The sequence below is a fragment of the Gossypium hirsutum genome, chromosome A05, assembly GCF_007990345.1.
Source record: "Gossypium hirsutum isolate 1008001.06 chromosome A05, Gossypium_hirsutum_v2.1, whole genome shotgun sequence".
NCBI lineage: Eukaryota > Viridiplantae > Streptophyta > Magnoliopsida > Malvales > Malvaceae > Gossypium > Gossypium hirsutum.
This window is the reverse complement of record NC_053428.1, coordinates 36,655,680-36,676,066: the sequence shown is the minus strand read 5'-3', so window position 1 is coordinate 36,676,066 and position 20,387 is coordinate 36,655,680. Positions and strand designations below refer to the sequence as shown.

At 33.7% G+C, this 20,387-nt stretch overlaps 3 protein-coding genes across 3 annotated transcripts; 1 reads left to right on the top strand and 2 right to left on the bottom strand.

Annotated features, from left to right (window-relative positions):
- The first annotated feature begins 571 nt into the window (after positions 1 to 571).
- LOC107904334 (3-phosphoinositide-dependent protein kinase 2) lies at positions 572 to 11,824 on the top strand. The gene is made up of 11 exons (XM_016830673.2): positions 572 to 922; positions 2,470 to 2,650; positions 2,793 to 2,845; positions 3,254 to 3,355; positions 3,425 to 3,533; positions 3,630 to 3,708; positions 4,179 to 4,344; positions 10,186 to 10,320; positions 10,434 to 10,588; positions 10,953 to 11,175; positions 11,344 to 11,824. Exons 1-11 carry the CDS (start codon positions 704 to 706, stop codon positions 11,425 to 11,427), a joined length of 1,506 nt encoding a protein of 501 aa, XP_016686162.2. The 5' UTR covers positions 572 to 703; the 3' UTR covers positions 11,428 to 11,824.
- Positions 11,825 to 14,441: 2,617 nt separating this feature from the next.
- Positions 14,442 to 18,259, bottom strand: LOC107902493 (receptor kinase-like protein Xa21). The gene is made up of 2 exons (XM_016828664.2): positions 18,141 to 18,259; positions 14,442 to 15,893 (listed from the first exon to the last, which is right to left on the bottom strand). The coding sequence occupies exons 1-2, from the start codon at positions 18,223 to 18,225 to the stop codon at positions 14,488 to 14,490; spliced, it is 1,491 nt and encodes a 496-aa protein (XP_016684153.2). The 5' UTR covers positions 18,226 to 18,259; the 3' UTR covers positions 14,442 to 14,487.
- A 401-nt stretch (positions 18,260 to 18,660) lies between these two features.
- Positions 18,661 to 19,781, bottom strand: LOC107902494 (LRR receptor-like serine/threonine-protein kinase ERECTA). Its single transcript, XM_016828665.2, has 2 exons — positions 18,929 to 19,781; positions 18,661 to 18,818 (listed from the first exon to the last, which is right to left on the bottom strand). Exons 1-2 carry the CDS (start codon positions 19,761 to 19,763, stop codon positions 18,661 to 18,663), a joined length of 993 nt encoding a protein of 330 aa, XP_016684154.2. The 5' UTR covers positions 19,764 to 19,781.
- Between the last annotated feature and the right edge of the window lie 606 nt (positions 19,782 to 20,387).

Here is a 20,387-nt window from a genome sequence, read left to right as displayed (position 1 = left end):
TTAGACTTTAAAAGTGCATCAACCTTATCTAAAAGAATATATGTTAGTTGGATATAAATAAAAAGGGGCAAATATACATTTTGGTACTTAATCTTGTCTTTAAAGTTTAAATTAGTACTTAGGTACCTGAAGTTGATTTTTTATTTAACTTGGTATTTGAACTTGGCTTCACGTTTCAAATTAGTTCATATAGCTAAGTACTAAATTGGACAAAAAAGCCAAGTCCAAGTACCAAATTGAACCAAGAAGCCAAGTTCATGTACCTAATTGGACCAAAATAAACGTTAGGCACTAAATTGAGCCTTAAGCCAAGTTCAAGTACCTAATTGGACAAAAAAATCATTAGATAACAATTTGAATCGTAAGCCAAGTTCAGGTACCAAAATGTAAAATTACCCAAATAAAAATATAAATAGTAGCCTGGATTACCCTTTCACAAAATTAAATTAAATATTTTTTTAATAAAATTTACTGGAAGAAAAAAAAAAGAAAAAAGAATCATTTCACTTTTTCAGAAGAAAGAATTGAAAGGAGGATCCAATCTAAGTATCCACCCAATAAAAGAATTTCTTTTTTTATTCCTCTTTGACTGGGACCAAAAATAGCAAAAAAGCTGTTCGTCAGACATCCAATAAATTTTTTTGTTTGTTAAATTGTTTATTATTATGTTTAAAAGAAAAGTGAGGGAATTTTCGAGAGAGAAATGTTGGCAATGGAGAAGGATGTTGATCCAAAGCTTAGGGTTCAAGGAACCAATAATAATAAGGTTGATGATGAGAAAAATTGTAATAGTTCTTCCAATGGTGGAGCTTCCAACAATATTCTGAAATCTAAAAGCTTTTCATTTAGAGCTCCTCAGGAGAATTTCAGTATTGAGGATTTTGAATTAGGCAAGATCTATGGCGTTGGTTCCTATTCAAAGGTTAGCTTTTTAACGTTTCATTTTTGTTTTGGATTTCTAGGTTTTTTTATAAAAAATTTATGTTTGATTATTCATTTATATTTGTATGTTCTAGCTTTATAAATTAGATGGGCAGTGATGATTCATTGATTTGTGATGAATTGTGTGTCTTTTAGATAACTTTTAGCTTATCTTTGTGAATTATGTGGATTTTGAATTTTCCTAGTGATATAAGATGTTTGAATAGAAAGACATTCAATCTCCTTAGTCTCCTAAAAATTTGATGCAAAGGAAAGAAAATTTAACATTTATTTTTCTTCATGTTTCTTTCCTTGAAAATGTTTATTCTTTCTTTCTGAAGATGCTTGATATTTAGGCTATGCTTGGTGTATATATGTTGCTTCAAATCTTAATTTTCTCTTTAAGCACTTGTGATCAAAACTCATGTCCAACATGTTTACGAGGATTTGATCTTCCTCCAATTATGTGGGAAATGAAAAATTTCACATATCCGTCTCGGACACATATTTGAATCTCGTACTCTTACCGAGTTAAAGTAACATAGCTTGGTATAAAGTTGGGTGGAAAATATTTTATTGTCTAATGGATTCAGCTTCAACTACCATTGGAACACATGCCTTTGTGGCTCCCAGTGTCAGCTTTTCCCTCCATTGTTTGATCAAACTTTTATAGGTTGCTGTCTTTTTGTTTCTAGATCTTACATATAACAGAAATCCTCGGTTGGATAGGAAAAACCAGCGGTTTCCTGAGGATAACACATTGTTATCATAAACCATTGGGTTCATTTTTGTGGTGTTCATCTGTTTGACCCTTTTGTTATTTTGTTTTTCCACCCTCTGAGAAGCTAAAGGACTTACAAATGCCTTTTTGATCATATTACAAAACACTAGTGATTGTTTCTTTTATTAGTAACTTCTATGAAATTTTGAGATTGTCAGGATAAACTGAAGTACATGTTTCAACTTTTTGAACATTTTCTATCGTGTCCTAGAGATAGTATGGTTGGTTAAAGAACTGCCTTATCATAAAGATGAGCAGAGATGATTCAGATAGTAATTTTTTAAAAAATGTTTCGTGTTACACCTTTACAATCATTACATGAAATTATGTTCCTAAGAAAACTACAATTTGTACAAAGATCTCACATCGATGTGGCACCTCGATATCTGCTCTTTGTTACTTGGGCTGTAGTATCTATTCCAAGGGTTTGGCTGTTTGTCCATTAAAGTAGTAGCTGCTGCTTGATATGTTAGTTAAGTATATATACATATATATATATATATATTGGTTGGCTTTGCAGATAAATAAGCATCCTGTCTTTTAGTCAAGAGTTTTAGATGATTCAGAACATAGATCTCGGCACATTCATCATTATCACCTTTTTTGTTTTGGTTTTGTTTAAGTAATGTTTTCAAAGTTTTATGGTAAATATCTATTGAATTATTTTCTTAATATATGTTCATTTTCCATGTTGCTTGCTTTTTTCCTCATGTGAGCTTCATATTCACGTTGGTTTGTTCTGAATACGATTTTGATGTTGTCTTCAGGTTGTAAGGGCAAAGAAGAAAGATACCGGAACGGTGTATGCATTGAAAATCATGGACAAAAAGTTCATCACCAAAGAAAACAAAACAGCTTACGTAAAGTTGGAACGGATTGTGCTCGATCAACTGGACCATTCCGGTGTTGTGCGGCTATATTTTACATTTCAAGATACTTTTTCCCTGTGTAGGTATTCTTGGCTGTATCAATTAACAGTAGTTGTGCATACTTGTTTGGTTAGTTTTTACAATGACTTTTCTCCCTTGATTTCCAGTTCATTCAGTTTTTGTCTTCATTTAATGTTTCTTTCTTTGATTATTTTGTGAAGACATGGCACTTGAATCATGTGAAGGTGGAGAGCTTTTTGACCAAATAACAAGAGTAAGTTATTCTTAGCATGCAGTTGATTCAGACATAAAAAAGGGTTCCTTGTTTGAACTTTTTTCTGGTAGACTATGATTGAGTTGTTTGATATAGAATTGGTGGCTCCTTGAATTATTATTGAACTCATCATTCATTGTATATTTTCTTCAGATTTCCTGTCAAATTAATCTGGAATAGTCATGTATATTTCTTTATGGATGATCATAAATTTTCTTGAATATCGCTGTTGAAGCTTTTTAAAATTCATTCCATAATGTTGCAAATGCCTTCAAGCCCTTAGTTTTAAAGTATAGATTTCTGGATTGTTCTTGAGCTTGAACTTCATTGTTGTGATTTAGTGATTTGCACCTATCTCTGCTAGTTTATTCATGTTCAGTGTCCACCACCTGGTTACATTTCTTGCAGAAAGGTCGTTTATCAGAGGATGAAGCTCGTTTTTATACTGCAGAGCTTGTAGATGCTCTTGAATACATACATGGCATGGGATTGATACATAGAGATATTAAGGTATTTCCCAAGCATGTCTGTTTTGTTACATCAACATTTGAGATATGCTAAATGCTTTTTTTATGGCAGCCAGAGAATTTGCTACTCGCCAAAGACGGCCATCTTAAGGTGGCAGACTTTGGTAGTGTAAAGCCACTGCAAGATAGCCGAATTACAGTCCTTCCCAATGCAGCCTCAGGTAAAGTCCTCGTCATAACAGATTGAAGAAACAAACACCTGTTTCTTTGTATTCTTGAATGTTAAACACTAAGCTTGTTTCTGATGCCTTATCCAGATGATAAAGCATGCACTTTTGTGGGGACGGCGGCATATGTTCCTCCCGAAGTCCTTAACTCTTCTCCAGCAACTTTCGGGTTAGTGACCTTCAGTCACTTTATGAATTAGTCTCACAATCTAGATTAAAACCGTCATACATTAAACCTCATTACAACTAATTGAACTTTGTTTTCTTTAACATTTTGCTTCCCCCTTACTCCCATTCCACATCCATTTTCTCTTTTTCTCCCTATGTTGATTTGAGTCTTCATTTTTATTGAAGAAACAGTGTTCGACATGGGTATGGGGATTTGACGATGACCCTTCAAGGGTCCTCAGAAAAAGGGGAAAGCTTAGAACAAACTGAACATTAGCTGTATCTGAACAAACTGAACATTACCTGTATCTGACTATACTCAAGCCTAAGTAACACTATTTTACCCGACCATTTGGTTTTCGAAATAATGCAAGTGTATGTACTTGCGATTTAGGTTGGTCATTTTTCTTGATCTCGATAAATTGTTGTTTATAGGATAACTAGTTTGTTCTTTTTAACATATTCAAACAGAAATGACATCTGGGCACTTGGCTGCACCTTGTACCAAATGCTTTCAGGGACTTCTCCATTTAAAGATTCAAGTGAATGGCTTATATTTCAAAGAATTATAGCCAGAGATATAAGATTTCCGAATTATTTTTCTGAAGAAGCCAGAGACCTTATCGATCGCTTAATGGTAGGCTACAATCTTATGCAAGTTTTAATTTGGTTTCTGCTATGCATCCATAACCTTGTATTCATAGGACTTCTAAATTTGAAGTTCTTTCTTCGTTATCTATTTATGTTATTATTCGGAGAACTTAGAAACTGCATAGATTTCAATATGCATGGGGTTCTCTGCAATGGGGATGGAAATCAACTTATGATTTTTTAAGATAATGAGAAATTTGCCTTTCAAATTGCTTTAGACACTTATTTTGCCATGTATCTTTAGTTGTCATAATATTTTGGTGGAATCTTAGTGCAAATATTTTTGTTAGCTGACGTTATTAGGGGTCTCTGAAGTGCTCTTCATTTGACTTCACTACTAGGTGGATCTTTGAATCAAAAAATTGAAAATAATCCGGAATCTGAAAGAGTTGATGCATGTATTTGAGTCTATTATTCTGCAGGCATTCTATTGAAGCAATGGTTAGCATGTACCAATCACATGTTTTATTATTATTATTATTATTATTATTATTATTTTAAGTGGATGTAATGATGAAACTTAGTTGTATTCCAACTAAGTTTGTTAGTGGTAGTAGGTGGTGATTTATTTTAAGTGGATGTAATGATGAAACTTAGTTGTATTCCAACTAAGTTTGTTAGTGGTAGTAGGTGGTGATTTATTTTAAGTGGATGTAATGATGAAACTTAGTTGTATTCCAACTAAGTTGTCAAGTTGTAAGCTTGTATAAATAGGCTTTATGCCATTTTAAAAAAATGAATGAATTCAATCAAGATTTCATCCATATACTCTCTATTTTAGCTTTGCTTAAAATTTATTTCATTTTTCTTCTTTGTTTCTGCCGCAAGTCTCGATTCTTGCTCGGCAAGCTTTTTGTTGAACCTTGCTATCTGTTGCACTTAGCTCCAACAATTGGTATCAAGAGCCTATTTCTTAAGGGATCTGTTATACAAATTCATGGCTTCATCAAGCTTTTCACCAGCTGCACCTCAAGTCTTCAATGGAGAAGGCTACCACATATGGGTGGTTAAAATGAAGACCTACCTACAAGCTTTCGATCTGTGGGAGGTAGTCAACTCTGATGTTGAACCAGAGCCACTTAGAGGCAATCCAACAGTGGCTCAAATCAGGCAGCATGCTGATGAGAGGACCAAGAGGCACAAAGCCATGTCTTGCATCCAGAACTCAGTGTCAGATGTGATTTTCACAAGGATTATGGCCTGTGAATCACCAAAACAAGCCTGGGACAAGTTGCAAGAGGAGTTTCAAGGGACAGAGAGGACAAGGCAGCAACAGTTGCTGAACTTAAGGAGAGATTTCGAGAATTTGAAGATGAAGGAAGAAGAAACTATCAAGCAGTACTCTGACAGGATTATGGCTGTGGTTAACAGCATAAGGCTCATTGGAGAGCAGCTCAAGGAAGCTAGGATAGTGGAGAAGGTTATTGCAACTCTGCCCGAGAGGTATGAGGGAAAAAATCTCATCTCTCGAGGACTCAAGGGACCTGTACACCATCTCCCTGACAGAGTTGATCAATGCTTTATATGCTCAAGAGCAAAGAAGAGCAAGCAGACTGGAGGAGCATCAAGAAGGTGCCTTTCAGGCAAGAACAAACACTGCCTACAAAGGCAAGAAGGCCTGGAGAGACAAGCCAAGGACTGATGTTGCAAGAAAAGAGGGTCAGACTTGCAAGTACTGCAGAAGGGCTGGTCATCCAAAAGAAAAATGCTGGTTCAATCCAGATGCTGTATGTCAGCATTGTAAAAAGAAGGGTCATGTTGAGAGAGTCTGCAAGAGCAAGGCCAAATCAAGGCAGAGTCAGTTTCAACAGAAGAAAGCTGAGGCTCGAGTAGCTAAGGAGGACAGTGACCAAGAGGAGCAAGTCTTTGCTGTGTTATGCTCAGCTGCTCAAGAAAGGTTCTCATCTGGTTGGCTTCTAGACAGTGGATGCACCAACCACATGACACCTGATGCTGCAATCTTCAAGTCTTTAGACAGAAGCTGCAGAACTAAAGTCAAGATAGGAAATGGACATTTTATTCAAGCTGAAGGCAAGGGTGATGTGCTGATATGCACCCCCACAGGTGCCAAAGTGATTTCAAATGTGCTTTTGGTGCCTGAAATTGACAGAAACCTGCTCAGCATAGCTCAGTTGCTGGAGAAAGGTTATTCTGTTGTGTTCAAAGACAACCAATGCCAAATCAATGATCCAAGTGGATCCAAGCTGATGGCAGTTCCTATGGCTAATAAGAGCTTTGTAGTTGACTGAACCAGGGAGTCAGACATTGCCTACAAAGTCACATCAGATGAATCCAAGCTTTGGCATCAAAGACTGGGACATGCCAACATCAGATCGATGGCTCGAATGGTCAGAGAGGACTTGGCTGAAAACTTCATCAACTCAGTGGATCATGATGATGTGTGTGAAGTGTGTCAGCTAGGAAAGCAGGCCAGACTCCCATTTCCCTCGAATCAAGCCTGGAGAGCCTCTGAAAAACTCCAACTGGTGCACACTGATGTGTGTGGCCCTATGAGGACTGAGTCATTAAGTGGAAACAGGTACTTCATACTGTTCATTGATGATTTTTCAAGATATTGCTGGCTTTACTTCCTAAAACAGAAATTAGAGGCGGCCTCAGTGTTTTAGAAGTTCAAGACTGCTGCTGAGACTGAAACAGGTTGCAAGCTGAAGTCCATAAGGTCTGATAATGGGACTGAGTACACCTCAGCTCAGTCCCAAGCCTTCTGTGATAAGGTAGGCATCAAACATCAACTTACCAACACATATACACCTCAGCAAAATGGTGTAAGTGAAAAGAAGAATAGGAGTTTGATGGATATGGCCAGGTGCTTGATGATTCAGAAGAATTTGCCTAAAGCACTATGGGCAGAGGCAGTTAACACTGCAAACTACATTCAAAATAGGCTTCCAACCAAGGCCTTGGATCAGAAGACTCCATTCGAAGCCTGGTTTGGATTCAAGCCATCACTGGCTCATCTGAAGGTCTTTGGATGCATCTGTTATGCTCATGTACCTGCTGTCAAAAGGGATAAATTGTCTGAAAGGGCTCGACCTGGTATTTTGGTGGGCTACAGCACTGTTAAGAAGGGCTATAGGATCTTAGATCCTTCAACAAAGAAAGTGTCAGTCAGTAGGGATGTGGTATTTGATGAAAAGTCATGTTGGAACTGGGAAAAACATGAACCTGAGGAAGTTTCAGAAGGACTTGCAGCAGATCAAGCTGAGCCAGATCAAAATGTTCCTGAAATGGACATTGATGATGAACCAGTTAGAGGAACAAGACCATTGACTGAGATTTATGAAAGAGCTCATGTAGCCATAGCTGAACCAAGCAATTTTGAAGAGGCTGAAGCTCAGCAAGAGTGGAAGCAGGCAATGGCTGAGGAGATTAGCATGATTGAGAAGAACCAGACCTAGGAATTAGTTGAAAGGCCAGTCAAAAGGAAGATAATTGGGGTGAAATGGGTGTACAAAGCCAAGCAAAATGCTGATGGTACCTTGAACAAACTGAAAGCAAGGCTAGTTGTCAAGGGGTTCAGTCAGAGGTATGGCCTGGACTACCTGGAGACCTTTGCACCAGTGGCCAGGCTAGACACCATCAGATTACTGATTGCCTTAGCAGCACAGCTCGAGTGGAAGATCCATCAACTCGATGTGAAATCAGCCTTTCTGAATGGTTTCTTAGATGAAGAGATCTATGTTGAACAACCACAAGGGTTTGAGATAGCTGGCAAAGAGCATATGGTCTACAAACTGAAGAAGGCCTATATGGCTTAAAACAGGCTCCAAGGGCCTGGTACAGCAGAATCGATGGCTACTTGACTAATTTGGGATTCGATCGAAGCAAGAGTGAGCCAACACTGTATGTCAAGAAGCAAGGGACACAAACACAGTTCATTGTATCCCTATATGTTGATGACCTGCTGGTGACAGGAGGAGATCGAGCAGTGCTGGTCGATTTCAAGACCAAGATGCAAGAAGTATTTGAAATGTCTGATCTAGGGGAAATGTCTTATTTCCTTGGAATGGAGGTGACTCAAGCACAAAATGGGATATTTCTAAGTCAGAGAAACTTTGCCACAAAGATTCTGACCAAGTTCTCCATGCAAAACAGTAAAGCAACTAAAACACCTGTTGCTGTTGGAGAAAAACTATCGAGCCAAGGTGATTTTGAGAAGGTTTGTAAAACAACCTACAGAAGTCTAGTTGGTTGTCTGTTATATTTAACTGCCACTAGACCAGACATAATGTATGCTGTAGGATTGCTCTCAAGGTTCTTGCATTGTTGCAATAAAAAGCATTTACAAGCTGCTAAGAGAGTGCTTAGATATGTCAAAGGCACTTTGAGCTATGGTTTAAGGTACAGCAAGGAAGGAAATCTGAAGCTGGTTGGCTACACTGATAGTGACTGGGCTGGCTCGATAGATGACATGAAAAGCACCTCAGGGTATGCTTTCAACCTTGGTTCAGCCATGTTTTGCTGGAGCTCGAAGAAGCAAAGTTTGGTGGCTCAATCTACTGCTGAAGCAGAATATGTGGCATCTGCAAGTGCTGTCAACCAAGCCATTTGGCTAAGGAAAATCTTAGTTGATTTGAAAGTGCATCAAAAGGAAGCTACTGAGATCTTCTATGACAACTAATCTTCAGTTGCAATTGCTAAAAATCCAGTGTTCCATGGAAGAACAAAGCATTTTAGCATCAAGTTGCATGTTGTTCGAGAAATGGAGCAAGCTCAGGAAGTGAAGCTGATCCATTGTAATTCTGAGGATCAACTTGCAGACATTTTGACTAAAGCCCTTAATGTCACAAGGTTCGAATGTCTAAGAAGGAAGCTAGGTGTTTGCTCCATGCAAACCAAGGAGGAGTATTGAAGCAATGGTTAGCATGTAGCAATCACTTGTTTTATTATTATTATTATTATTATTATTATTTTAAGTGGATGTAATGATGAAACTTAGTTGTATTCCAACTAAGTTTGTTAGTGGTAGTAGGTGGTGATTTATTTTAAGTGGATGTAATGATGAAACTTAGTTGTATTCCAACTAAGTTTGTTAGTGGTAGTAGGTGGTGATTTATTTTAAGTGGATGTAATGATGAAACTTAGTTGTATTCCAACTAAGTTGTCAAGTTGTAAGCTTGTATAAATAGGCTTTATGCCATTTTAAAAAAATGAATGAATTCAATCAAGATTTCATCCATATACTCTCTATTTTAGTTTTGCTTAAAATTTATTTCATTTTTCTTCTTTGTTTCTGCCGCAAGTCTCGATTCTTGCTCGGCAAGCTTTTTGTTGAACCTTACTATTTGTTGCACTTAGCTCCAACACATTCCAACTAATGTGTTTGTTATGAGCCTATTGTGGTGTCTCCCCACCTCTGCCACTAAACAGGCTTTTCTTGGTTGGCAAATATGCAAAGAGGACATGACCATATTATGGTTAAATATGATGCAGTCCCAAATTTTCCTCGTAATTTACGTGAAACTTTATATTTGTTTAATTTGTTTGAAGGGTTGTTATAGTTGGAGAGTGTTTCATTTCTCTTCTTCTCTTGCTTCTTTGTCCGATCTTTTAGCTACTCCCTCTTTTGCTCATATTCTCCTCTTATCTCTATTCTGCATCTTTCAGATGAGGTATCATGGCAAATTCATAGGCCATAATCTTGAAGTTCAAAGACAAATTGCTTTTCCTTTGGTTTCTTTTTTGGAACAGGGTCAAAGTCATGCTCATCCAACATTATCATGATAAATCCTTCTATCTCATGCATGATTTTGATTTATGAGTATAAAAACTGTAGCCCTAGAATTGTAATGCTAATCTGATGCAGGATATCGATCCCAGTAGGCGAGCAGGTGCTGGACCCGATGGTTATGCTGCAGTCAAGAGTCATCCTTTCTTTAAGGGAGTTGACTGGAGTAATGTAAGAGCAGAAACCCCTCCGAAGCTTGCATTAAAGACAGGGGTATGATATCATGCATGCTTCCAACCATTGTTTATGGGGAATTTGACTTCCGTTTGCATCTTGTCTTTTGCAAATTCTAAAATATTGTCATTATCTTTTTTTATTTATTTCAGGCTCATTCAAGTGATGGTGATGATCATAGTGATTCTTCACAGAATTCAACCCACCTCCAAAATGGTTCAGGTAGACAAAATGATGGACCATTGTCAGCTGAATCATCTGGCCATATAACTAGATTGGCCTCAATTGACTCCTTTGACTCGAAATGGTATTTTCTAATGTCTTGCTATTTTTTCAGCATGTGTTCTTAGATTTCGTTGAAAGGACATAGACATTTGCTAGCAAGCTCGTCCACTTGTGGACTTGCAGAACCTATTAACATTTAGTAACATCATCAAGTCATTTTTATCGACCTAACTGTTCATTAGTTCATCCATTTTCGCCACTTACGGAAAGTATTATAGATAGAGCACAATCAGTTCACCATGAACCATTATCTTGAAGATAGTTGTGTTACATACTGATTTTGTAGTTTGTAATCTGAGTATTATGGTTTTTGTCCTTTCTTTTCGATGCACCAGATTGTGGCTAACTGAATTAAACTTGTTTGATGACTTACATTGTGTTAATAGGCAACAATTTTTGGAACCGGGGGAATCTGTTCTTATGATCTCAATGGTGAAGAAACTACAGAAGTTATCGAGCAAGAAGGTGCAACTTATCCTCACCAACAAGCCGAAATTGATTTATGTAAATCCTTCGAAATTGGTCGTAAAAGGGAATATTATTTGGTCTGACAATTCTAGTGACCTCAGCGTCCAGGTCATAAGTCCATCACACTTCAAAATTTGCACGGTAAGTCCGTGCAAATCTCAAAATCGGATAGAAATGAATTCCTCAAATTTACATTCTCCCTAGTCCTTCGTGTTCCTTTTGCTTCTTATATGCCAGTGACAAAGAAAAATTCAAACCTACATTCTACTTTATTCATGCTTTTGATGCGTTCTTCTTTTGTGTTTTCAGGCAAAAAAGGTATTGTCATTCGATGATGTGAAACAAAGAGCATGGCAGTGGAAAAAAGCTATCGAGGGCCTTCAAAACCAGTGAAGTGATTTTATTCATTGTCATGAAGCACATTCTTCGGACATTCTGATATTATTAACTCAAGAGCCGTTTAAACAATCGATATCTTGAAGAAATCGTTTATGCCATGAAAACGGCTCGAGACTTTTTTGATTCAACAGCTGTTTTCTGGTGTAGGCTGCTCTTTCGGTTCACATTAAGCTTTCATCCACTCTTTTGTGGAATTAGGTATATATGTATGCATGTAGGTTATAAGGGTTTTCCTACATGTTTCAAGCTTGTCTGATACGAATTTACAGTCTAAAATATGATTTTGATAGGAAAAAAAGGAAGAAAAAGGAAGAGGTGATTTTGCTGTTAAATTACAGTTTTCAATTGAAAGTAGATGTTTCAAAGTCATTAATGAAAAATATTTTCATGAAATAGTTCTTTGAGAATTAATTTATGGTGGAATTATAATTGAATGAATTTTATTGATATAATTGTATTTATTGTGCAACTTTTTTAACTAATCCGATATTTTTACTATATTGATCTAAAATACTGTTTTTTATTAATATATTGAATGGTTCAAAGTTTTTTTACATAAATTGAAAGGTGTTTTTTTACATTATGTAAATAGTAAATTCTTTTTAATTTACTTCCAGCTTAAAATGCATAATTTACATAAATAAAATATAAAATATGATGTTAAATTGTTAAAACATTTATCCTACAAAAAATATGAAAATATATAAAATTAAAGTTTAATTGTACAACGTTATCTTCATTATTACTATTTAGTTAAAAATCTGAAATAATTTTTTTTTAATAAAACCTGAAATAATTTAAAGATACGAAGAATTGAAATTTTGGAAGACCAATAAATTAAATTAATTGAGAATTAAGTTAGAACCGGATCAAACTATTAATATTTAAAGGTGATTATGATTTTATTTAATGTTTTTGAACAAATTGAACTGAAATTTAATTATTTATTTGAATTTAAGAAAATAAGAGATAATCATAAAATTAATTTGCAGCAAACTAATGTGAAGTATAGTCAACATTCTTTATAATAGCTTTACTTGTCTGCCTAGATTTTGTCTGTTATAGAGAGATGATTGTTACACACCTATAACAAGATGCTATTATAAAGAGACAATCATTGTAAGCTTATCACAAAATTGATATCATGATTTTTTATCAAATAAAGAAAGTGAAAATTATGTTAAAAAAGAAAGAAAGCGAGAATTAATTCAACAAAATTAAAAGACGTATAGCATATGCATGTGTTAATGCTTTTATGCATATCTTATTGTATATTCTTTCACATAATTAGTTATAAAGTTCATAAATCTAACAAGTTCAATTAATCAATATGAGTTATCAAATAAAATTAATTAATTTATCACCAGTTTCTAAATTCAAGCAATTAATTTATAAGTTTACGATGTTTCAAATTCATAATAGAATATTTAATTAGGAAGTTTAATAGTTTATTGAATTGATATCTTTAATTCCACTCATTGAAAATTATTTTCATTTAATAAAATATGATTAATAGATTTCTTCACGTAAAATTTAATTATTTTGTTGAAATAATATTTTAGTTATCATTTTCATTTAATAAATGATAATTAATAGGATTGCTTATATGAAAACTATAATTTTACTTAAAAATTTAGACCATGTGTTATAGAGAACTAAATTAAAAAACGTATTTCATAACTATAGATGTTGTTATAAGTGAAACGTTGTTATAAAAGGTTAAAATAAAATATAAAAAATCAGTTCTTCTAAGAACTTGGTTGTTTTAGCGAATTACTGTTATAGTAGGTAGATGTTATAGAGAAGGCTGAATGTAATTTGAATTGGCCAACAAAAAATATTTGAGGACGATTATCTCAATCTAGGGTTAGGGCTTACAGAACACTTACCAAATAGGACCATTAATGAAAATTGAACTCAAAACATTCATTATCGCATTAGTCTTTTGCAAGAAAATTAAGTATTATGGTAACAACTTTTAATATGCAAAAAAAGAAATTCTAAAAGGGAAAGCTATCTCAAAAGGAAGTTAATTAAATTCTATGCCTTCTAAGTAAGCTTACAATATATATATAGAGAGAGCGAGAGACAGGGAGAGAGAAATAATTGCATTCTTTATCGTATTAATTTTCAGCTAGGTCATTCAAATATTTTCTTCTGATGTTCTTGAGCATGGAAAGAACGTTCTCCATATCAGTTCTATCTTCAGGTAATTCAGCCGAACAATCTAAAGCCAATTTCATAATTGAGGATATACAATTTGCTTTAACGACAAAGTATTTATCATCTTCTTGCACTAAACCAGAATCTCCTACCCCAATTATTCCATTACCTAGTGATGTTTTCACCCAATGCTTCATGCTCATTTTTCCAGCAAAAATTTCATCTGTCGGCTTTTTTCTTGTGAAAGTTTCCATTAATAAAATACCATAGCTATAGACATCACTTTTCATAGAAATAATTCCCGCTGATCCATACTCTACATTTCAAACATATAATTAAATTAATAATGATGATATGATGCAATTAGAGATTAATTTAATATCAATAAAAAATATTAAAATGTCACAAAAAAAAAAAACAAAAAAACAAATAGAAGTCAAAACATCACCTGGTGCCATATAGCCAATGGTGGCAAGCGTCATTGTTTGCTTCATGGAATCTACTTCTCCTAATAATTTGGCAATCCCAAAATCTCCCACATGAGCAATCATGTCTTTGTCTAGAAAGACGTTACTTGGTTTTAGGTCGCAATGGATTAAAGGAGTCGAATATCCCGAGTGGAGGTATTCTAATGCCGATGCAACATCTATCATTATGTTGATTCTTTGTAGAATATCCAAGAAATGATTGTTAGAGTATAAACATTTCTCAAGGTTTCCATTTGGCATGAGTTCAAGCACCAGGGCTTTGAAATCAGTAGTAGAACAACAAGTAATGACCTTGACAAGATTACGATGAATGATCTTACTCATCACTTCGCATTCGACGTCGAAACTCTTAAACGCTCCCTCTATTTGCAAATTAAAAACTTTTATTGCAACTTCGGTCTCATCAAAAAGTATTCCCTTGTATACAGTGCCGAAACTTCCCTCCTCCGCTAAATCCATCGGTCGCTTTCGATAACTGATCATACGAAATTCTTTTCCATTCCTTCAAAGGAAATGAATCTTCTATCGTAGTGGAATTTGTACTCTTCCTCTTCTTCTTCAATGGTGTGCAGACAACTATTAAGGTAACGACTATGATGATTGAAACAACTATGGGTAAAACATATTTCAAAACATGTAAAAGGGTCTTCTTGGAATTTCGATGGGTGTTTCTTTTGCATGGTGAGACTTGTAATCTAGGTGGACCACACAGTGCGTAATTTTTCATGAATGATTGGCTTGTGAAGTTCGCAAAAGGCCCTCCACTTGGTATCTCCCCTTCCAATCTATTCAGAGACACATTAAAATTATTGAGGTGACGAAGCCCTTCTAGAGATCTGGGAATGACTCCGGAGAGGTTGTTGCCTGATAAATCCAAGCTTTCCAAACTCACCAGGTCACCGAATGACGTGGGGATAAGACCTTGAAACCTATTACTTGAAAGGGCTAGAACTTGCAGATCACGAATATTTCCAATTGTGGATGGGATGTCATTTGATAACGAATTCATTGACAAGTTCAAGTGTTGTAATACGCTCAACTTTCCGATTTCAAGTGGAAGGGAACCGTTAAAATAGTTGGATGACAAGTCTACTTTTAAGATATCTTTCAAGCTCCATAAACTGAAAGGTATTGATGAATGCAACTTGTTGAAGGACAAGTGTAGTTTTCTCATAGAAGTCAACTCGCCCAAACATGGAGGTAAAGGTCCATCGAGCTCGTTGTCATCTAATGATAATTCAAACAATCCCTTTAAACCGCAAAGATCATGTGGGATGGAGCCTTGCAACTCATTTCCACTAAGACCCAAGTATTGGAGATTCGTTAGCCCTCCTATCGTTGTTGGAATGGATCCAATAAGTTCATTGTTGGTAAGTTCCAAAATGATTGCATTGTTCAAGCTACCGATTTCCATGGGAATGGTTCCTTCAATTCTGCAATCCGCGCATGAGAAAACTTGAAGCGTTTGGGAGAGATTGGAGATGGAAGTTGGAAGAACTCCCTTCAATGGGTTGACCGATAAATCTAACACTTTTAGATACTTGCAATTCAGCAAGGAAGCGAAGAAGCTCCACTCACCATTTGAATTAGTTTCAATGGTCAATTTGTTCTTCCAAAGGCGTAACTCCTCGAGAAATTTTAGATTGCCAAGACTATTTGGAATATGACCAGAGAATGAGTTTGCCATCAATGCGATGTTTCTGAGTTTAGAAACATTGGAGATAGATTCAGGAATGTTTCCACTAAGATTGTTGCCCCATAGGTGAAGCTCCTCAAGATTTGAATCCGACCTTATGTCTGGTAATTTACCTGGAGAACCGAAGAAAAATGTTTGCATCGATCATTACCTAAATGACATAAATTAATTTCATTGTTTTATTATTTTGCATGATTGTATGTGGTAAGCTAATGTTTATGTAATGGTTTAAGGAAAAACATGATTGCTAATGAAAATAATTGGAAGTCCTTGCGTTGGTGTTTGTATGCTTTGTGTGAATGTTTAGAGTAGCCTCTTTTTCTATAGAATTTATATGCACTGTTATGTCTATGTGTTGTTTTCCTTAGGTTTTTCATATTGTTGCCTATCGTCTTCTAGATTTTAGGTGATATTATCTACTGTGTCTTTTTATTTCAATCAGTGATGACTGATTCAAGTATATTATAGATGAATATTAAAATTTGTCTCTATATTTTATTTTAATTGATTTTTGTCATTACATTTTGAGAATATAGATAAATCTATCATTCAACTATTATATAATTGAATTTTTTATTAAACTTTGAATTTTACTAAAATTTGTCATTAAATTTAATTCATATAACTAAATTATTTTTCAATTTATAAAATATTAAAAATTTTCACTATTATATAGTTAAATTTATAAAATATTAATAAATTAACTATGAATTCTAATTTAGTGGAAGAAACACTTGCATTTTTTTAAAACAAAAATAAAAAATAATAATAAGTTTTTTATAAAATAATTTTGATTTTTATATTATATTATTTTTAGATATTAAAATAAAATACATGAAATAAATATTGATTTTAATTTATAGTCAAATTGTTTTAAATTGAAATTCAATAGCAAAATTTAAAGAAAAACCAAATATTAGTACCAAAATTCAAGTGAAAATAACAATGCAAAAATCAATATAGAGTCTATGTAGTGGTAAATGCACCTTTATTTTAAAAATAACAAATTTCGATTAATGCAAAATAGAGTGGGAAGTTCCAATTTTTACTTAAAAGTATAATGACGAATTTTAACCCTTTTTTGTATGTACTCCACAAACATGTGGTTCTTGATCACTTTTAATAAAGGTTAAGTTGGATGAGGGAAAAATTTATTATTATTTTTATATAATGTCTAGGACAATTCATAATAATTGTTAACAGTATAAGGCATAAGTTCAAATACGCTAAAACATATTTATATTTATATTTAAAGGTTGGAGAGAAATTATACATAATTCTAAGAGATAAGTTTTTTTAATACTAAATATTTAATAAGTGATTGAACTTGAGGCTTAATGTATTTGATTCTTATAGCTATACTTAAAAGATAATATCTAGCAAATTTAGGATTCAAATTCTTAGGCTACAATGTTCTCTATAACAATATATATATATTAATTATAATTTATTTATTATAAATCATATATTTTTATAATTAAGTAATTTTTACATAACATTATTTTTTATAATTAAATATTTTTATATGAAATGATTTGTAAATTTATACATTAAATTTTTAAAAAATTATTTTTAATATTAATTACATTTTTTAATATTTCTATCGGTATCTTAATTATTTAACACATATATGGTTATCTCTTTAGCGTACAACACATGTGAGTTAAAACTAGTGTGTGTATATATATATATATCAGGTTCAATCTCAGTAAAAGTTTCACAAGCAGTGTTAAAATAATGACAAGTGTTATATTAATTTATTTTTTAAACTATATCTTAAGAGATACTTGTCATGATTCTAACATTGATTGTAGAGTTTGGACTTAGTTCTTTGACCGAGCTTAAAGTTTTGTCTAAAATTTAAGAGGGTTAGAAGAAAAATATTAAACTTAAAAAATGAGATTAGACAAAAAAAAATCAGTCTATTTAAAATATGAGTCGACTTGAAGTCTAATATTTAAAGTTGAAGATCAACTCAACCTGTTTTAAAGATTACAATATATTGTTTTTTTATGAATTATATAATTTTTATGAATGCAAATTAAATATAATTAAATATAATACAAATATTATAAAATATATTAAATTATTTATATTTAAAAATTTAATAAAATCTATAATAATGATAATGTATTATAACTACTAAATATTAAATAAAATAATTATATATATATTTAAAAAAGTAATATATGCCAACTTAAACATATTTAAACAAAATTTGAAATGTATATTCAACACCTTTTCTTTTAATTCCCTAAATTAATTGCAAAGGTAATTTGGTGTTTTTATATAACCAGCAACTAAACCTTTTAAACAACTTCTAACATAAAAAAAGTGATGAAATGTATGCTTAAACTTACCAGATAAATGATTGAGCATGACATAAATGGCTTTCAAAGAAGAACCATTGAGAATAGAATGTGGAATCTCCCCATTTAAGCTCATATTTGGTGCTGAAAATATCTCCAACGAATGAATATTCCCAATCGCCCATGGAATTTCACCTGCATATGTCACCATCCACTTTCTTTTAGACTTTCAAATCTTAGGTAGGCACCATGAAAATTAATTAAAATATTATATTATATTATATATGAACATATCAATATTTATAATATTTTATATTTATAATTATATTTAAATGATATTTTTTTGCCAGACAAGACTAAGTAAAAAATTATTTTGTCCAAGTTTGACCCATAGACATCTCTTGATCTCTTCAAATACTAAAATTCTATTTTCATGAGAAATAAATACGAAAAGCTTTGAATAAAAAAAGAAAGGCTATTTTCTTTTAGGCCATTCTATTAATTTTACAAAATATATTTCTCTCTTTTTTTATTTATTTTTGTAATATAATAATAAATAAATAAATGTTAATTAATTAGAAATACATTCTAAAAAATTAGGACCTAAATATATCTCCTTGAGGTTGGTTAAATTGCCGATGCTTGTGGGAATGAGTCCAGTAAGCCTCATATCTACAGCGAAAAATATCTCCAAATTCAACAGATTTCCAATTTCCCAAGGGATCTCACCTCTTCAAATAACATAAATCAAGTTGCCACACCCTCTAATCTCACTTTATGGATTATTTCTTTTCTTATTATACTCTAAAATATCATCACTTTTTTTCTTTAAAACTTACCTTCTAAATTATTTCCACCCAAATATAGCTCTGTAAGTGCAGTTAGATTTCCAGTACTCCTGGGAATGCTGCCACTCAACTGATTGTAATCTAATGCTAATACTTGAAGATTCTTGCATTCATTTATAGTTTTTGGAATCTGACCTGACAACTCGTTTGTACCCAAGTAAAGTGCCTCCAAATTGGGAAGATGGTGACACATATCATCTGGCATTTTACCAGATAAACCATTGAAGGATAAAGAATCCATTCGCAATGAAGAAATGTTGTAAATGGAAGAGGGTATAGTCCCAGAAAGCTTGTTCGATGCCAAGTCGAGTGTTCTCATATTCAAAAGATTACTTATCTCGGGAGGGATTGCTCCAGTCAGATTGTTATTGCTGAGAACCAAGTCTGAAACCTGGTTCAATCTTCCAAATGATGATGGGATTTCCCCGGTAAAGAAATTGGAGCTTAAATCGACGAGTTTCAGACGACTCAGTTGCCCCAACTCTTCCTGCAAAACGCCATGGAATCCATTGCCACTCAAATTAAGAGAGGCTAAGAACGAGAGGTTCCCTAATTCCGGAGGGATAGTTCCGATAAGATTCATGTTGGGAAGATTCAAAGCTTTGATTCTCTTATGCTTAGCACCGCAAGTGACACCGATCCAGTTACAGAAAGAGTGGCTGGTGGTCCAGTTGTCGACTAGGATGCCATGAGGATCATTGATTTGGTGTTTAAATTCGAGAAGAACAGATTGATCGGTGGTGAGGTTTCTGGTAGTCACGGTGTAGGTGACCATGAAACAGTGGAAGAACATTAATGCCGATGGAAGAAAATGGAAAATGGACATGTTTATATGGGTTTGGGAATTGATGAAAGTGGAGGAGGGTTGTTAAGAAAGTATGTTTAAAGCATTGGTTAAATAGGAGGATTCAACTCCAAGCGGAAACTCCTTGGTCTTCGCAACAAACAAATTAGCAGCTTTTGAGTTTGTACCCCATAATTTGGTTTACCATATGCATTAATTATTTTATTTTTAGCTTAAACTACACTGTTAGTGATTTAAAATTAGATGGTTGAATTTTGGTGGTCACCTAAAAAAAATATGTTAATTTGGTCACCATCGTTTTATTTCTTTATTTTATGTTTTTATTTCTTTATTTTTTCTACTTTTTTTTTTCATACCTTTTTAACTCAGACATCTTAGTCATTGCTTTCCTTAAAAATACCACCGCTTCCTTTATCGAACCACTGCTGGAGAGCTGTAACACCCCCAATCCTGTCTACGAGTTTCGGCTGAATCAAATGCGTTACATTTGATAACCGAAATGATCCTGTAAAACCATTCTTTTACTTGAGTTGATTTGTATGAAAATCGCTCTTTTTTTTTTGGAAAAACATTCATTCATTAAACCGGCTTTACTTAATAATTTAGTTACATTATTATTAATGTGAAGATTTGAAAAAAAACGAC

Bases quoted from the DNA above. Each gene is read 5' to 3' on its own strand.
- LOC107904334 (XM_016830673.2), top strand. From the start codon at position 704: ATGTTGGCAATGGAGAAGGATGTTGATCCAAAGCTTAGGGTTCAAGGA. The intron at 3,534-3,629 runs GTAAAGTCCTCG...TGCCTTATCCAG, and splicing joins CCTTCCCAATGCAGCCTCAG to ATGATAAAGCATGCACTTTT. The intron at 11,176-11,343 runs GTAAGTCCGTGC...TTGTGTTTTCAG, and splicing joins CACACTTCAAAATTTGCACG to GCAAAAAAGGTATTGTCATT.
- LOC107902493 (XM_016828664.2), bottom strand. From the start codon at position 18,225: ATGAGCTTAAATGGGGAGATTCCACATTCTATTCTCAATGGTTCTTCT. The intron at 15,894-18,140 runs GTAAGTTTAAGC...TCGGTTCTCCAG, and splicing joins CATGCTCAATCATTTATCTG to GTAAATTACCAGACATAAGG.
- LOC107902494 (XM_016828665.2), bottom strand. From the start codon at position 19,763: ATGTCCATTTTCCATTTTCTTCCATCGGCATTAATGTTCTTCCACTGT. The intron at 18,819-18,928 runs GTAAGTTTTAAA...TTATTTGAAGAG, and splicing joins GGGTGGAAATAATTTAGAAG to GTGAGATCCCTTGGGAAATT.